At 41.7% G+C, this 14,643-nt stretch overlaps 1 protein-coding gene across 1 annotated transcript in view; it reads right to left on the bottom strand.

Moving 5' to 3' along the window:
- Positions 1-14,643, bottom strand: part of RAB11A (RAB11A, member RAS oncogene family) — a 48,445-nt gene that overhangs the window by 22,918 nt on the left and 10,884 nt on the right. Inside the window, exons 2-3 of the mRNA XM_070762280.1 lie at positions 2,489-2,684; positions 1,113-1,306 (exon numbers count right to left, since the gene is read on the bottom strand). Of these exons, the coding sequence (XP_070618381.1) occupies positions 1,113-1,306; positions 2,489-2,684 (390 nt within the window). The remainder of the gene's footprint in view (positions 1-1,112; positions 1,307-2,488; positions 2,685-14,643) is intronic.

Below are 14,643 nucleotides of genomic sequence, written 5' to 3'. Positions count from 1 at the left end.
GTGACTCTTGATTTAAAGCATATGATAAAAAGCACCCAACGAATAAGAGAGAAAATCCCCCCAGCCCTCACCTGTTTTTGGAAATGGTTCAAGAGTGTGTATATACACACACACACACACAAGGGGGGGGGAGGAGACAGGGATGGAAAAAGAGAGGAGAGTGTCTTAGGGTGTAATTTTGGTTGGTGGTGTGCCCCAGGACTTTGTAAATGTAAAAAATGTGCCGCGGCTCAAAAAAGGTTGAAAATCACTGCTCTAAAGATTACAATTAAAGGAAAAAGAACATTAAATTTGACTGAATAAAGAATGGAGCAAAATACTTCAACATTAGATAATATTTGTAAACCATAGATCTAGAAGCTAATTTTAAGAAGGCCTGGCATCATACATAGAATATCTTTAAAAGATGTTACACTGGACCAGCTAATGTCTTAATAACTGAGATATACAAATAAAAAACCTGATAATTCACCTATTGGGTTACAAAACAGGCTGTTAAAACTATGAAGAATTTATGAGAACAGAGAAAAAAATTAAAGGAATTCTAGGGTATTATTTAAATGGATTAAAGAGCAAGATTGTTAAAAGAAAAGGAAGACATATAAAGTTGGTTTATTTGATCAAGGTTAAAACAGGTATTTGATTACCTTTAAATGGACTTTTGCTGACCAGACTTTAAGGATTTGTTTATAGATAAGAGATAAGATATGAGAAAAAAATCATTTATTGAAGCTTAAAAGATGATAAGTCACGCAAATTATTTATATTTGTTACGATGAAGTCATTTTGTATATTTCTTTTCTTTACTATATCATTCTGTTCTTTTCTATTTTCCTTCCTATTTTTTCTTTCCAGCAACTTCCATAATTTTTCTATTTCTTTTTCATTTGTATCCTTTTGACTGCAACGCTTAATAAAATTACTGCCAAACGTCCTGTCGCTGCCTAATGTTGGGCTTGACACCGTTTGTCTCTCATCTATTTTAGCTCCAGCTTTGCAGCCAGACAAACAGCAACAGAAACAATTAAAACAATCGGCAATAAATGTCGCTCTACAGGTGAGGACATCCCAGGGATGAAATGACTATTGGAGGGGGTCCAAAACCCACTGACCTGCAAAGGCTCGGGCCTCGTCTGTCGGAACAGCTCGCAAGTGACGCAGGTCGCTTTTGTTGCCCACGAGCATAATGACAATGTTGCTGTCTGCGTGATCCCGCAGCTCCTTCAACCACCGTTCCACGTTTTCATAGGTGAGATGCTTGGCGATGTCATAAACCAATAATGCCCCCACAGCACCACGGTAATAGCTGGAGGCATAAAATACAAAACTGATTACCCATCATTTACATTTCTCGGTCCGCCCACTCATTGACAAATCTGGGTGACTTACAAGGATGGAAACAAATGCAATATTAAAGCCGCAGTGGTGCAGTGGTTAGAATGCAGTACTGCAGGCTACATCGGCTGACCACCAGCTGACTACAATTTGACAGTTTGATTCTGACCAGCTGAAGATTGACTCAGCCTTTTATCCGTCCGAGATCGGTAAATAGACGTTGGACACCTACCTGAACGCCTCTTCTCATACACAGAGCGAGGGACAGCAGCCATGTGGGTATGCTCCCTGTCCTAACCAATCAGGACCGAGCCTTCAGTCTTAAAAAAGCCCCTTCCCCAGAATTCGCAAATCCATAGACTTGGCTCAATGGTGGTGGCTCATGAGATACTCAACTCTCAGTTTAGATTAGAATTGCCCCCACCCTCCCTGTCTTTCATAAACTACTCAAGACTCATTTATACCGCCAGGCACGGGGGAGTTGAGATATTCCTTCCCACTAGGCCATTACAAGTTATGCATGGTATGTCTGTGTGTACGTTTGGTTTTATAATAAGGGTTTTTAGTTGTTTTATTATTGGATTGGCACATGCTGTTTTTATCATTGTTGTTAGCCGCCCCGAGTCTACGGAGAGGGGCGGCATACAAATCCAATAAATTATTATTATTATTAATTATTATTATTATAGCCCTCTCTAAATAGTTTACAGACTCAGCATATTTCTTCCAAAAATCTGGGTCCTCATTTTACTGATCACGGAAGGATGGAAGGCTGAGTCAATGATACAGCCCCCACGGGGTTTTTTTTAAAGTTTGAGGTTGAAGAATTTCAAGAATAAAATGTATGTATGTATGTATGTATGTATGTATGTATGTATTAGATTTGTACGCCGCCCCTCTCCTTACAGATGTGCCTTCTCCTTTACTTAAGAGTGTCAGCCTGGTGGGGTGATGATGGTGAGGAACCCCAAACCAGGAGACTGTGAGTTCTAGTACTCCCTTGGACTAGAAAACTGTCCATGTCACTTTGGGTCTCTCTCTCTCTCCCTCTGTCCAATCCACTTCACAGTGCAACAGGGTGGAGACATTATAAATACAAAGACAGACCCATTGGGATGTCCAGTCTGGGCAGGAAAGGAAGGGGCCCACTTACGCAGATGTGATGGCTCGGTATCGTTCTTGCCCGGCCGTGTCCCAGATCTGAGCTTTGATGGTCTTGCCATCCACTTGGATGCTCCGAGTGGCAAACTCTACACCGATGGTGCTTTTGCTCTCCAGGTTGAACTCGTTACGTGTGAAGCGAGAGAGGAGGTTGCTTTTTCCGACTCCGGAGTCCCCAATGAGAACCACTGGAAAGGTAAAAGCGGAAGATTATTGGAGAAAGAAAAATGGAACGAAAAAAAAATAGAACTTTGTTATTCGATATTTCAATTGCAGTGAAAATTCTTTTTTGATACATGTAATTTTTTTCACCAACTTTACATCCATAATATACATTTTTCCAATATATTAGAAACAAATATCCTAAATTTGCCCCATTGATCTACCGTCCGTTTTCCTTCTATATTTCGTGTTACTCTATCTCCCTCTCTTCCCTCTACCTTCTTTCTCTCTCTCTCCCTCTTACTTACTTCCCTACCTTTCTCCCCTTCCTTCCGATTTCCTCTTCCTCCTTCTTTTCCTTCCCTGAGTACTTCTAATCTTAATCTCTTATGTGGTTGACAGACAAGCTTTCCAGAACCCTAAATTTATTCCGACATCGGTGCTGTTCTTAAGATAGCACTTTTCGTTTATTTATATTTAAATATATAATATATTCTTCTAGGTATAACTACTATTGTCTAATGCTGCCTCCTTCCTCCTATTTTTGCGACCACAATTCTTTGGGTGTGTGTCAAACAATAGAAAGACACGTCAAGAAGGGGAGGAAAAATAGTGATGGAGTTAACAGAGATGGCAAATCTAATTGTTTTAATTAAAGAAATTATATATATATGTGTGCTACTGTAACTTTGAGTGGTCACTAAATATATATATAAAGTTGCACATATAAATTAATATGTATTGTAATAATAAAGAAGTAGATTAAAAATAGTAGAGTATTTTTGCAAAATTTTAAATGCAATTTTTAACTGTCTAATTAATTAATTTTAACTAGTTTAATTATATTATTAAAATGATATTTAGTAATAAACCATAAAAATTTATTGATAAGAGAACTAATTTGAGTTATTTGAATTATAACATAAAAATAGAAATATAGAGGTAAATTTAATAAGAACATAGAATATTATAAATTGTATTTCTGTTTTGATCTGATTATAGCTAGATTTTTCTTTTTGTATTAGTTAGACTTCTATGACAAGCGGAGCAATGGTAGCTCCTTTAAATGTTAAATGTTGTATGTCTTGTCTGTTCAAAGAAAAATAATAAAAATATTTTTTTTTTAAAGTAGTACGTAAGTTCAGAAACGTAGGACAAGGTAAGACGATATATGACGAGCAGAATCCGAGACCAAGCTACAAGAAATAAATTGGAATCACTCTATAATATGTAAATAGATATATTGCTCTTGGGTCAAGTGGACTATACAAGAAACACCCCCGATTTGGTGGTGGGGAATATGTGTGTGTGTCTGGGTGGTGGGCACATTTCACTATGCACTGTTTTATGTTGTGTGTAATATAAATTTGTTAAAAATTAATTTAATTTTTTTTTTTTTTTTAAAGTAAGTTCAGAAACGTAGAAGCCTGGCAGAGGAAGAAGACTGGGCTGTTAAAGCCGACTGCCGCTGTTAAGCCACGGAGTAGGGGCGTACTTACAGGAGATCCAAAATAATAAATCACAATCCACCAACAAGCTCTTCCTGAAAAAGCAAGCCTTACACACATAAAATCCATCCTGATAAGCAGGAAAACAGCTTTCGGGAGGGTGGGGGAGATGGACACCAAAGGTTATGAACATTCCCAGGCGGCCAAGCCAAAGCTGCACATAATTCGAATGCCAGGTTAATTAAGTTTTTTTCTGGTGTCTCTGGAAAGCAATAAATCTGGGGAGCCAGAGAATGGCCCAGCACAGGGGTCCCACAAAGCCAAGCCGCCTGCTGAAAACTCCCCAACAGCGGGCAGAGCACAATTAGCTGGCCTCAGCAACTCACAAGGACACAAGCCAGGGAGGAAATCCATTACCTCACTGGGTAATGAATCAGCTGACTCATATTTACAGACCCAAAGAGTTTAAAACCACTGCATAGGCTGAGGTTCTGCAAACACTTGGCAGATAAAGGATTGGGTGGGAAATAAACTGGCCTCCGCAGGCTGGAACGATATTTTTTTCCTGGGCAGAAAAGATGGAAGATTTTAAAAGGCTCTGCAACAAATGCATTTGGGGAGGGGGGGTGTATAGGTAATCCATTCATTCAGCGACCATTCAAAGTTACCCCAAAGGTGCTTTTTTAGGAGGCAATTGGACTGTCTTGTTTTTTTTTTCCTTTTGAAGACATTCACAAGCCTGGATGACGGACAATCTCTACGGACTTACAGCTATGCAATTTGGGGTGAACACCCTTAGAATGGTGGGGGGGTGCGGATGGATTTCCAGAGGGGAAAGAAAATTGCAGACTCCAGGAACCTCACCTACAAAAAGATATTGACAAAATTGAACGGGTCCAAAGACGGGCTACAAGAATGGTGGAAGGTCTTAAGCATAAAACGTATCAGGAAAGACTTAATGAACTCAATCTGTATAGTCTGGAGGACAGAAGGAAAAGGGGGGACATGATCAAAACATTTAAATATGTTAAAGGGTTAAATAAGGTTCAGGAGGGAAGTGTTTTTAATAGGAAAGTGAACACAAGAACAAGGGGACACGATCTGAAGTTAGTTGGGGGAAAGATCAAAAGCAACGTGAGAAAATATTATTTGACTGAAAGAGTAGTAGATCCTTGGAACAAACTTCCAGCAGACGTGGTAGATAAATCCACAGTAACTGAATTTAAACATGCCTGGGATAAACATATATCCATCCTAAGATAAAACACAGGAAATAGTATAAGGGCAGACTAGATGGACCATGAGGTCTTTTTCTGCCGTCAGACTTCTATGTTTCTATGTTTCTATGTTTCTATGTTTCTATGTTTCTATGTTTCTATGTTTCTATGTTTCTATGTTTCTATGTTTCTATGTTTCTATGAACCAGGAGCACCACACAGGTGACCCTGGGGAAACGGATAAACCTGCAAGTGGCCTCAATGACCAAGGAAACAAATGACCATCTATCTGCAAGGAACGTAAATCCTTCCATTTCCCACCATCCTGTCAAAGCTGAAGAAGCTTCTTGCATGAGAAGCGAAATGTCTTCAAAAGAAAAAACAAAGTCCAAGTTGCCTCCTGAAAATGCACCTTTGGGGCAACCATGGCTTAGAACAGTGTTTTTCAACCAGTGTGCCGCGGCACACTACTGTGCCGCGAGACATGGTCAGGTGTGCCGCGAAGCTCAGAGAGAGAAAGAAAGGAAGAGAGAGAGAAAGAAAGAGAGAAAGAAAGCAAGAGAGAGAGAGAGAGAAAGAAAGCAAGAGAGAAAAAGAGCAAGAGAGAGAAAGAAAGAGAGAAAGAGAACAAGAAAAAGAAAGAGAGAGCAAGAGAGAGAAAGAAAGCAAGAGAGAAAGAGAAAGAGAGGGAGGGAAGGAGAGAGAGAGAAAGAAAGACATAGAGGGAGGGAGGGAGGGAGAGAGAGAGAGCAAAAAAGAGAGGAAGGAAGGAAGGAAGAGAAAGAAAGCGGGATGGAGAGAGAAAGAAAGGAAGGAAGGGAGAGAAAGAGGGAGGGAGAGAGAAATAGAGCGAAAGGGAGGAAGAGAGAAAGATAATTTTTTTTGTTCAAACTTTTTTAGCCCCCCCCCCCCTCCGCTCAATGTGCCCCAGGGTTTCGTAAATGTAAAAAATGTGCCACGGCTCAAGAAAGGTTGAAAATCACTGGCCTAGAAGACTGAGAATCTCTACAGACTTTTAGCTGTACAATTTTGGAGGGGCACCCTTTGAATGCGAGAATGCCAGAGCAATCATGGGCTTCCCTAGGTATGCCCATGTTACACCAACACTCCGCAGTCTGCATTGGTTGCCGATCGGTTTCCGGTCACAATTCAAAGTGTTGGTTATGACCTATAAAGGCCTCCATGGCACTTCTGCCACACGAATCCCAGTGGCCGCTTAGGTCCCACAGAGTTGGCCTTCTCCGGGTCCCGTCGACTAAACAATGTTGGCTGGCGGGACCCAGGGGAAGAGCCTTCTCTGTGACGGCCCCAACCTTCTGGAACCAGCTCCCCCGAGATATCAGGACTGCCCCCACCCTCCTTGCCTTTCGTAAACGTCTTAAAACCCACCTCTGCCGTCAGGCATGGGGGAACTGAGACATCTCCCCTTGCCTATGTAGTTTTATATATGGAATGTTTGTGTGTATGTTTTTATATAAGGTTTTTTTTTAGGTTTTTAATGTAAAATTGTTATTTTAGACTTAATATTAGATTTGTCATTGTATACTGTTTTATCACTGCTGTGAGCAACCCCAAGTCTGCGGAGAGGGGCAGCATACAAATCTAATAAATAAATAAAATAAAATAAATAAATAAATAAATGAAGAAGGAACGCATTTCCAAAGGGAAAATTGCAGACTGGGTACCAAGACGGGCCCGGTTCAACCTCCTCAGAATCTGTCACTAACTGACCTGGTCGTGGGTCACTCACGACAAACTAGATGGGGAATTTGCTTCTGGAAAAGATCTGGATGTCAAGGTTCCAGGTAACATCCGAACTAAATCACAGTCCGAGTCAAAGGACTCCTCAAAGTTCCAATTTATTTCCGGAGCCATCCTGGCATTCCCACTGGAAAACCTTTGTATGTGCCATTTCTATGTGGATTGACACTGGATGGATCTGAGGGATTGCAAGGAGAAACGGGATTTGCTCCTCACCCATGGAATCCAACTTTGTGCATTAGAATGCATACTATGCCATGAAATTTAACTTGGGTGGAGAGTCAAATTCACAATAGAAAAGGATAGCCAATCTATTCTACAAGAACCATTCAGTTACTCCTGCTAGAAGAATAAAATGTCCATGTCACACCAACACTCCGCAGTCTGCATTGGTTGCCAATCAGTTTCCGGTCACAATTCAAAGTGTTGGTTATGACCTATAAAGCCCTTCATGGCACCGGACCAGAATATCTCTGGGACCGCCATCTGCCGCACGAATCCCAGCGACCAGTTAGGTCCCACAGAGTTGGCCTTCTCCGGGTCCCGTCAACTAAACAATGTCATTTGGGAAGAGCTTTCTCTGTGGCAGCCCCGGCCCTCTGGAACCAACTCCCCCCAGATATCAGAGTTGCCCCCACCCTCCTAGCCTTTCGTAAGCTCCTTAAAACCCACCTCTGTCGCCAGGCAGGGGGAATTGAGACTTTCCCTCCCCCTAGGCTTATAAAATTTATGCATGGTATGTCAGTATGTATGATTGGTTTCTAAATAGGGGTTTTTAAATTAACTTAAATATTAGATTTGTTTACATTGTATTATTATTGCTGTTAGCCGCCCCGAGTCTGCGGAGAGGGGCGGCATACAAATCTGATTAATAAATAAATAACAATAAATAATAAAAACGACAAGTCCAGTCTCTGTTTTCTGCAAAAAATAGTGTTCAGTAAAATCAGATGAGTGACCATCCCAATAACTCTCAAATAAGAAATCAAACTCACAAAGAAGATCATTTTAATTAAGACTTGTTGACAAATCTTAGCAAGAGACAAGGTTTCTGAGAATTTGAACATGATCGAATGAAAGGGGGGGTGTATAATTTCAAAGATGAAAAAACAAATACAAACTAAACATGCATCAATAAGAGTAAAAAGAAAAAAAGTGCAGAAAATAAAAAGATAAAAGGAAGAAAAGAATAAGCAAAATATATAAAGAAGTAACTTCTCCCTTCATCACAGCATGTACGAGTAATTTCAACAGCTTAACTTTTTTTCTGAAAATACAATAAAACATCTCTGCTTCCTATACATTCAGTTCAAATCAGCCAAAGTCCACTGGAGGTTACCAGAAATAACAGTTATATTTTACACTTAATCAAATAAGCCAACTTTACATTCCTTCCCTGTGGTTTTAACAATGTTAACCTTTAGTCTGTTTAAATAATCTCTCATAAATTTATTTCTTTTCACGGTGTCTTTGTCCCTTCTCAGAAAGCCTTTCAAAATGTCCATGTCTCTTCCAAATCCAAAATAAGAAAAATATCCAAGTCACTTTTCTGGTTTCTTATTTGTACATATCCTTTATAATTACTAAGTCATCAGTTGGTTTCTTTTGTATATCCAGTATAACAACTTTTTCCTTACAATTCTTGTAACCAGCCTTTTTAAATCTGTATTCAAATCAGTGTCAGTTTTGTCCAGTAAAACTTGTTTCTATTCTATAGTCCCTTTTAAAACCTGTTGGTCTATGATAGCAGACAATCTTTGGATTTATATGAGTTTACTGTTCAGAAATGCCTTTCAGTTCATCCAAAATTAAAGTGTTTTGTTCCATTTTTGTGATAGTGAGGCAAATTTAAGTATTTTGAATTATAAACTTTTGTTTATTTCATGTTCCTTCTAGTGTCTAATCTTCTCAATCCCATCTTATGTTTCCCCTACCCACCCACCCACCCCAAAAAAAATAATAGCAGCATTTTCCCGTGGGTTTCTTATAATTATTTGAAATCCCTCTGGACCCTTAATCCTTTTATATAACTTTCTAAAATAAAGATTGTAATCATGTTTTTGATATTTATCGTCCCTCCTCGTTTTTTAAAGTCCTTGCACCTATAACATCTTTCTTCAAGAAGTGAAGGGGACACATTCAAGGAATGTTGTAAAACAAATTGATCCAAAAGTTCTCAATAAATAAAAGGCAATTCAAAAAGTGAGGCTCAGCTGAGCTTTTTTGTCCTTACATTGGGACTGCAAGATTAGAAGGGATCTCTCGACTCCAAGCCACTTGCGAGTTGATTGCAAAAATCTCCATTCTTGTATATTCTCATGAGGAACATGTGGGCAACCTCATCATATCTCCTTTTTCTGGAGAAGTCACCTTCTAGTTGCTGATCTCTGCTAAATTCCTCCTTATTTCCAATTTTAATCTCTCCTTGGTCAGCTTCCATCCATTATTCCTTGTTTGGCCTTCTGGTGCCTGACCCCCTCTTCTCTGTGGCAGCCCCTCAAGTATTAGAAGACGAGGTCTCCCCTGGTCCTTCTCTTCGCCAGACTGGCTATTCTCACATTAGAGAAACACCTTTCAGCTGTGGCGAGGGGGGCGTTCGCCCAGGTTCGCCTGGTGCACCAGTTGCGACCCTATCTGGACCGGGAGTCACTGCTCACAGTCACTCATGCCCTCATCACCTCGAGGCTCCACTACTGTAATGCTCTCTACATGGGGCTACCTTTGAAAAGTGTTCGGAAACTCCAGATCGTGCAGAATGCAGCTGCGAGAGCAATAATGGGCTTTCCCAAATATAGCCATGTCACACCAACACTCCACAGTCTGCATTGGTTGCCGATCAGTTTCCGGTCACAATTCAAAGTGTTGGTTATGACCTATAAAGCCCTTCATGGCACCGGACCAGAATACCCCAGGGACCGCCTTCTGCTGCACGAATCCCAGCGACTGGTTAGGTCCCACAGAGTGGGTCTTCTCCGGGTCCCGTCATGGCGGGACCCAGGGGAAGAGCCTTCTCTGTGGCGGCCCCGGCCCTCTGGAACCAACTCCTCCCAGAGATTAGAATTGCCCCCACCCTCCTTGCCTTTCGTAAGCTGCTTAAAACCCACCTCTGCCGCCAGGCATGGGGGAACTAAGATACACTTTCCCCCTAGGCCTTTAAAATTTTATGCATGGTATGTCTGTATGTATGTTTGGTTTTTTTATATAATGGATTTTAACTGTTTTTAGTATTGGATTATACTGTTTTGTTACTGTTGTTAGCCGCCCTGAGTCTGCGGAGAGGGGCGGCATACAAATCCAATAAATAAATAAATAAATATGCCCAGTTCCTGCAGCTGCTCTTCATATGTTTTAGTTTTCAGTCCCCTTATCATCCTGGTTGCTCTCTTCTGCACCTTCTCTAGAGAGTTCTTGATGATGTTTTCTAAAGTGAACGCAACTCTCCAAGCTGCCGTTTTAAAAAAGCATGATCTGCAAAAGAGTGTGCTTTGCATTTGTTTCCAGTGCAAATATCAGCAAAGCAAGATTAATGCAGGAGGACTCAGTTGGCAGACCAACTGAAGCTTGACAAGCAGCATTTCTGGCCACTAATCTGCCTGGTCAAAGGGAACTCCCAAACTAGACTGTGTAATTTACTCTTAATGAAAAATAAGTCAGAATTAAGTTTCAACTGATTTGCCTCTAATTCCTATATTGCCTCCCTGATGCTACCTAGCAATGCTGGTTGGTGACAAGGGTGTTTTTTGTTGAACTAGATGTAGGTAACTGATGGTGGCACTTGGACCTACCTGCAACCCAAGATCTTGGACAAATGTCCAGTTCCTTGGCCCAAAATCCCTTACAAGAAAATCACTCCGATGTAATATGTTCTTTTTGCTTCTGTTCAATTACTGCATGTCTCTTTCTGAGAGGCTGCCTAGACTGCAATTCTCTTGGCAAGCTTTTTCAGAAATGGATTGCCATTTAGTGCTTCCTAAGGCTGAGAGAAAATGACCAGCCCAAGATTAATCGGTTGGCTTTGTGATTAAGGTGGGATTTGAACTCATGGCCTCTCAGTTTCTAGTCTGATGCCTTCATCACTGCAGCAAACTGACTCAGTGATGTACCTACAGTTTTTAAAACTGTATCTGCCACCCAACTAGAAAATAAGTTTTGAATACTGTCTCAAAGACCCAAATAATTTAATTATTAGGCAATTAAAGGGTCCTGGATTGTCAAGGTCAGGGGAAATACAAATAAAATATTTATAAATACCTGCAAGGCAGAGATCTTTTGGGGGCTACGGACTAGGATGGGGAAGCAAATCTATTTGTGTTCCAAAACAAGAAAGGATATTCTTCAGCTTGTGGAGAATATATTCTAAGGAGATCTTCAAAACATATACTTCAAAAAGATATTTGAAAATGTCATTGAGAACTAAACATTAGGAGAATTTGCCTGGAAAATGTATGCAGCATGATAACTAAAAGGCCAAACTAATTGTTCATTGCATGGTTATTTTGAGACAAAGAGGGCAGCAAATAAATCTAAGTAAGTACATATAAATACATACTAAATAAATATTATTCAAAGTGTGGAAGGTCTTAAGCATAAAACGTATCAGGAAAGACTTAATGAACTCCATCTGTATAGTCTGGAGCAGTGTTTTTCAACCGGTGTGCCGCGGCACACTAGTGTGCCGCAAGACATGGTCAGGTGTGCCGCGAGGCGGTTCGGCCCCCCCCGCCGCCGCCGCCGCTATTGGCACCCTCCCACGGGAGGCCGGCAAAGGTTGCTTTGAAAGTCGGCCCCCTCGCGCCCATGGCTTCTCGTTGCTTCCCCAAAGCACCGTCGTTTCCCCGAAAGCGCGCTCCTCTTCTCCCTGCCAGCCCGCGGGGGGAGGGGGAGGGGAGGTGCCGGCAGCAGAAGGGAAGGGAACCGCGGCCGCCCCTGCCTCCCCAGGGTGCCTCTGGCCCCCTCGGCCTTTCGGCGCTGCCCCCCGCCCGCCCCCTCTCCTCCTCCGCTGTTTCCTGCCTTTCGGCGTGGCTCCTCCCGCACCCGGAACGCAGGAGACAAAAAATGGCCCAACTCTCGTTCTCTCTCCGTTCTCAGCGGAGGCCAGCGAAGGTAATATTCAATGTCGGGAGCGCGCGGGCAGTTGCACGCGCTCCCTACCCCCCTGCTAGCCGCTCGGAATATTCAAAATAAGAAAAACCTTCGCCGGTGAAGGCTTTTCTTATTTTGAATATTCCGAGCGGCTAGCAGGGGGGTAGGGAGCACGCGCAACCGCCCGCGCGCTCCCGACATTGAATATCACCTTCGCTGGCCTCCGCTAAGAAGAACGGAGAGAGAACGAGAGTGAGTGACAGCAACAGACAGCAAGATAGAGAGAAAGTGAGAAAGAGAGAGAGAGAAAGGGGGGAGAGAAAGAAATAGCAAGAGAGAGAACAAGAGAGAGAAAGAGTGTGAGAAAGAAAACAAGAGAGAGAGAAAGCAAGAGAGAGAGAGAAAACAAGAGAAAGTGAGAAAAAGAGAGAAAGAGGGAGGGAGAGAGAAAGAGAGAGAGAAAGAACAAGAGAGAGAGAAAGAAAATAAGAGAGAACAAGAGAGAGAGAGAAAATAAGAGAAAAAGAGATAGCAAGAGAGAGAGAAAGCAAGGGAGACAGATAGGGAGAGGAAAGGAGAGAGAGAAATGAGAACAAAAAGGGGAGAAAAAAGGAGAAATAATTGAGGCAGAGAATGAGAGGAGAGAGAAACAAAAGAGAGAGAGAGGGGTGATTCTTGAAGCATATGGTAAAAAGCACCCAAATAATAAGAAATGCCCCCCAGCCCACACCTCTTTTTGAAAAGAATAAAAGAGAAAAAACCCCAGCCCTCAACTGGTTTTGGAAATGGTTCCAGTGTGTATACACACACACACATAAGGGGGGGGGAGAGACAGGGATGGAAAAAGAGGAGAAGTGAGAGGGAAAAGGAATGAGGGAAAAAGGGAGGAAGAGAGAGAAATGACAAACATGAGAGAGAAAAGGGGGAAAGACAGGAGAAGTACCCAGAAATGAGATATAAATTTGAGTAGGGATGATTGATGATTGACTGTATTTATAAGGGGATGTTACATGGGATTGTATATACGAGGGGGTTATGTATGTATGTATGTATGTATGTATGTATGTATGTATGTATGTATGTATGTATTTATTTATTTATTTATTTATTTAATTTGTGTCATTTGGGTTGATGGTGTGCCCCAGGATTTTGTAAATGTAAAAAATGTGCCGCGGCTCAAAAAAGGTTGAAAATCACTGGTCTGGAGGACAGAAGGAAAAGGGGGGAGATGATCGAAACATTTAAATATGTTAAAGGGTTAAATAAGGTCCAGGAGGGAAGTGTTTTTAATAGGAAAGTGAACACAAGAACAAGGGGACACAATCTGAAGTTAGTTGGGGGAAAGATCAAAAGCAACATGAGAAAATATATTTTACTGAAGGAGTAGTAGATCCTTGGAACAAACTTCCAGCAGACGTGGTTGGTAAATCCACAGTAACTGAATTTAAACATGCCTGAGATAAACATATATCCATCCTAAGATAAAATACAGAAGATAGAATAAGGGCAGACTAGATGGACCATGAGGTCTTTTTCTGCCGTCAGACTTCTATATTTCTATGTTTCTATGTTAGTTATGACCTATAAAGCCCTACTTAGTATCGGACCAGATTAACTCTGGGACCGCCTTCTGCTGCATGAGTCCCAGCGACTAGTTAGGTCCCACAGAGTCGGCGTTCTCCAGGTCCCATCAACTAGACAATGTCGTTTGGCGGGACCTAGGGGAAGAGCCTTCTCTGTGGGGGCCCTGGCCCTATGGAATCAGCTTCCCCCAGAGATTTGCATTGCCCCTTCCATTCTCGCCTTCCATAAAAGTTTAAAGACCTATCTGTGTCGCCAGGCTTGGGGCCATCAGATCCTAGCCCCCTGGCCGACGAGTGTAGTATGTCTTGCTGTGAGAATGGAAATGGTTTTAATTGTTATTAGAGTTTTTAAAGTTTTGTAGCTATATTAATTGGATTTTTTAGATATGTACTGTATATTGTTTATTATTTTGATATGTTATGAGCTGCCCCGAGTCCTTGGAGAGGGGCGGCTTACAAATCCAATCAATCAATCAATCAATCAATCAATCAATAATCTGCCATATAGTCTTCCCAATTCAATACAGTTTGGACAAGAGAAGCTGGAATTTGCTTACGTTGGACTCTCCTTGCCAAGAAGAAAAGCTGAGCAAATTAGAGATCTATGGCCAGGTTCGGTTCTATCTGGCTGGCTTAAGATCCTGGCTTATTAAATGAGCCACCAACCATGGATTCTGATCCAGAGGCGATGCTGCAACCATGTCCTAGCCAGCAGGATGTCCTAGCCAGATCCCTGCCATGACTTTGAGTGACAGTGGAAGAAAAGGAGGAGGGAAAGACCAACTTCTAAATGACCGAAAACAACTTCTGAAAGACTATAACTCGGTTCTTTGAGCTTGGAGGAGGGGGGGGGGCTGTCTCCTAGACCAGTGATGGTGAACCTTTTTTGGCCAC

This window comes from Erythrolamprus reginae, chromosome 10, assembly GCF_031021105.1.
Source record: "Erythrolamprus reginae isolate rEryReg1 chromosome 10, rEryReg1.hap1, whole genome shotgun sequence".
NCBI lineage: Eukaryota > Metazoa > Chordata > Lepidosauria > Squamata > Dipsadidae > Erythrolamprus > Erythrolamprus reginae.
Note: the sequence above shows the minus strand (reverse complement) of the source record. Positions and strands in the feature narration are given on the sequence as shown.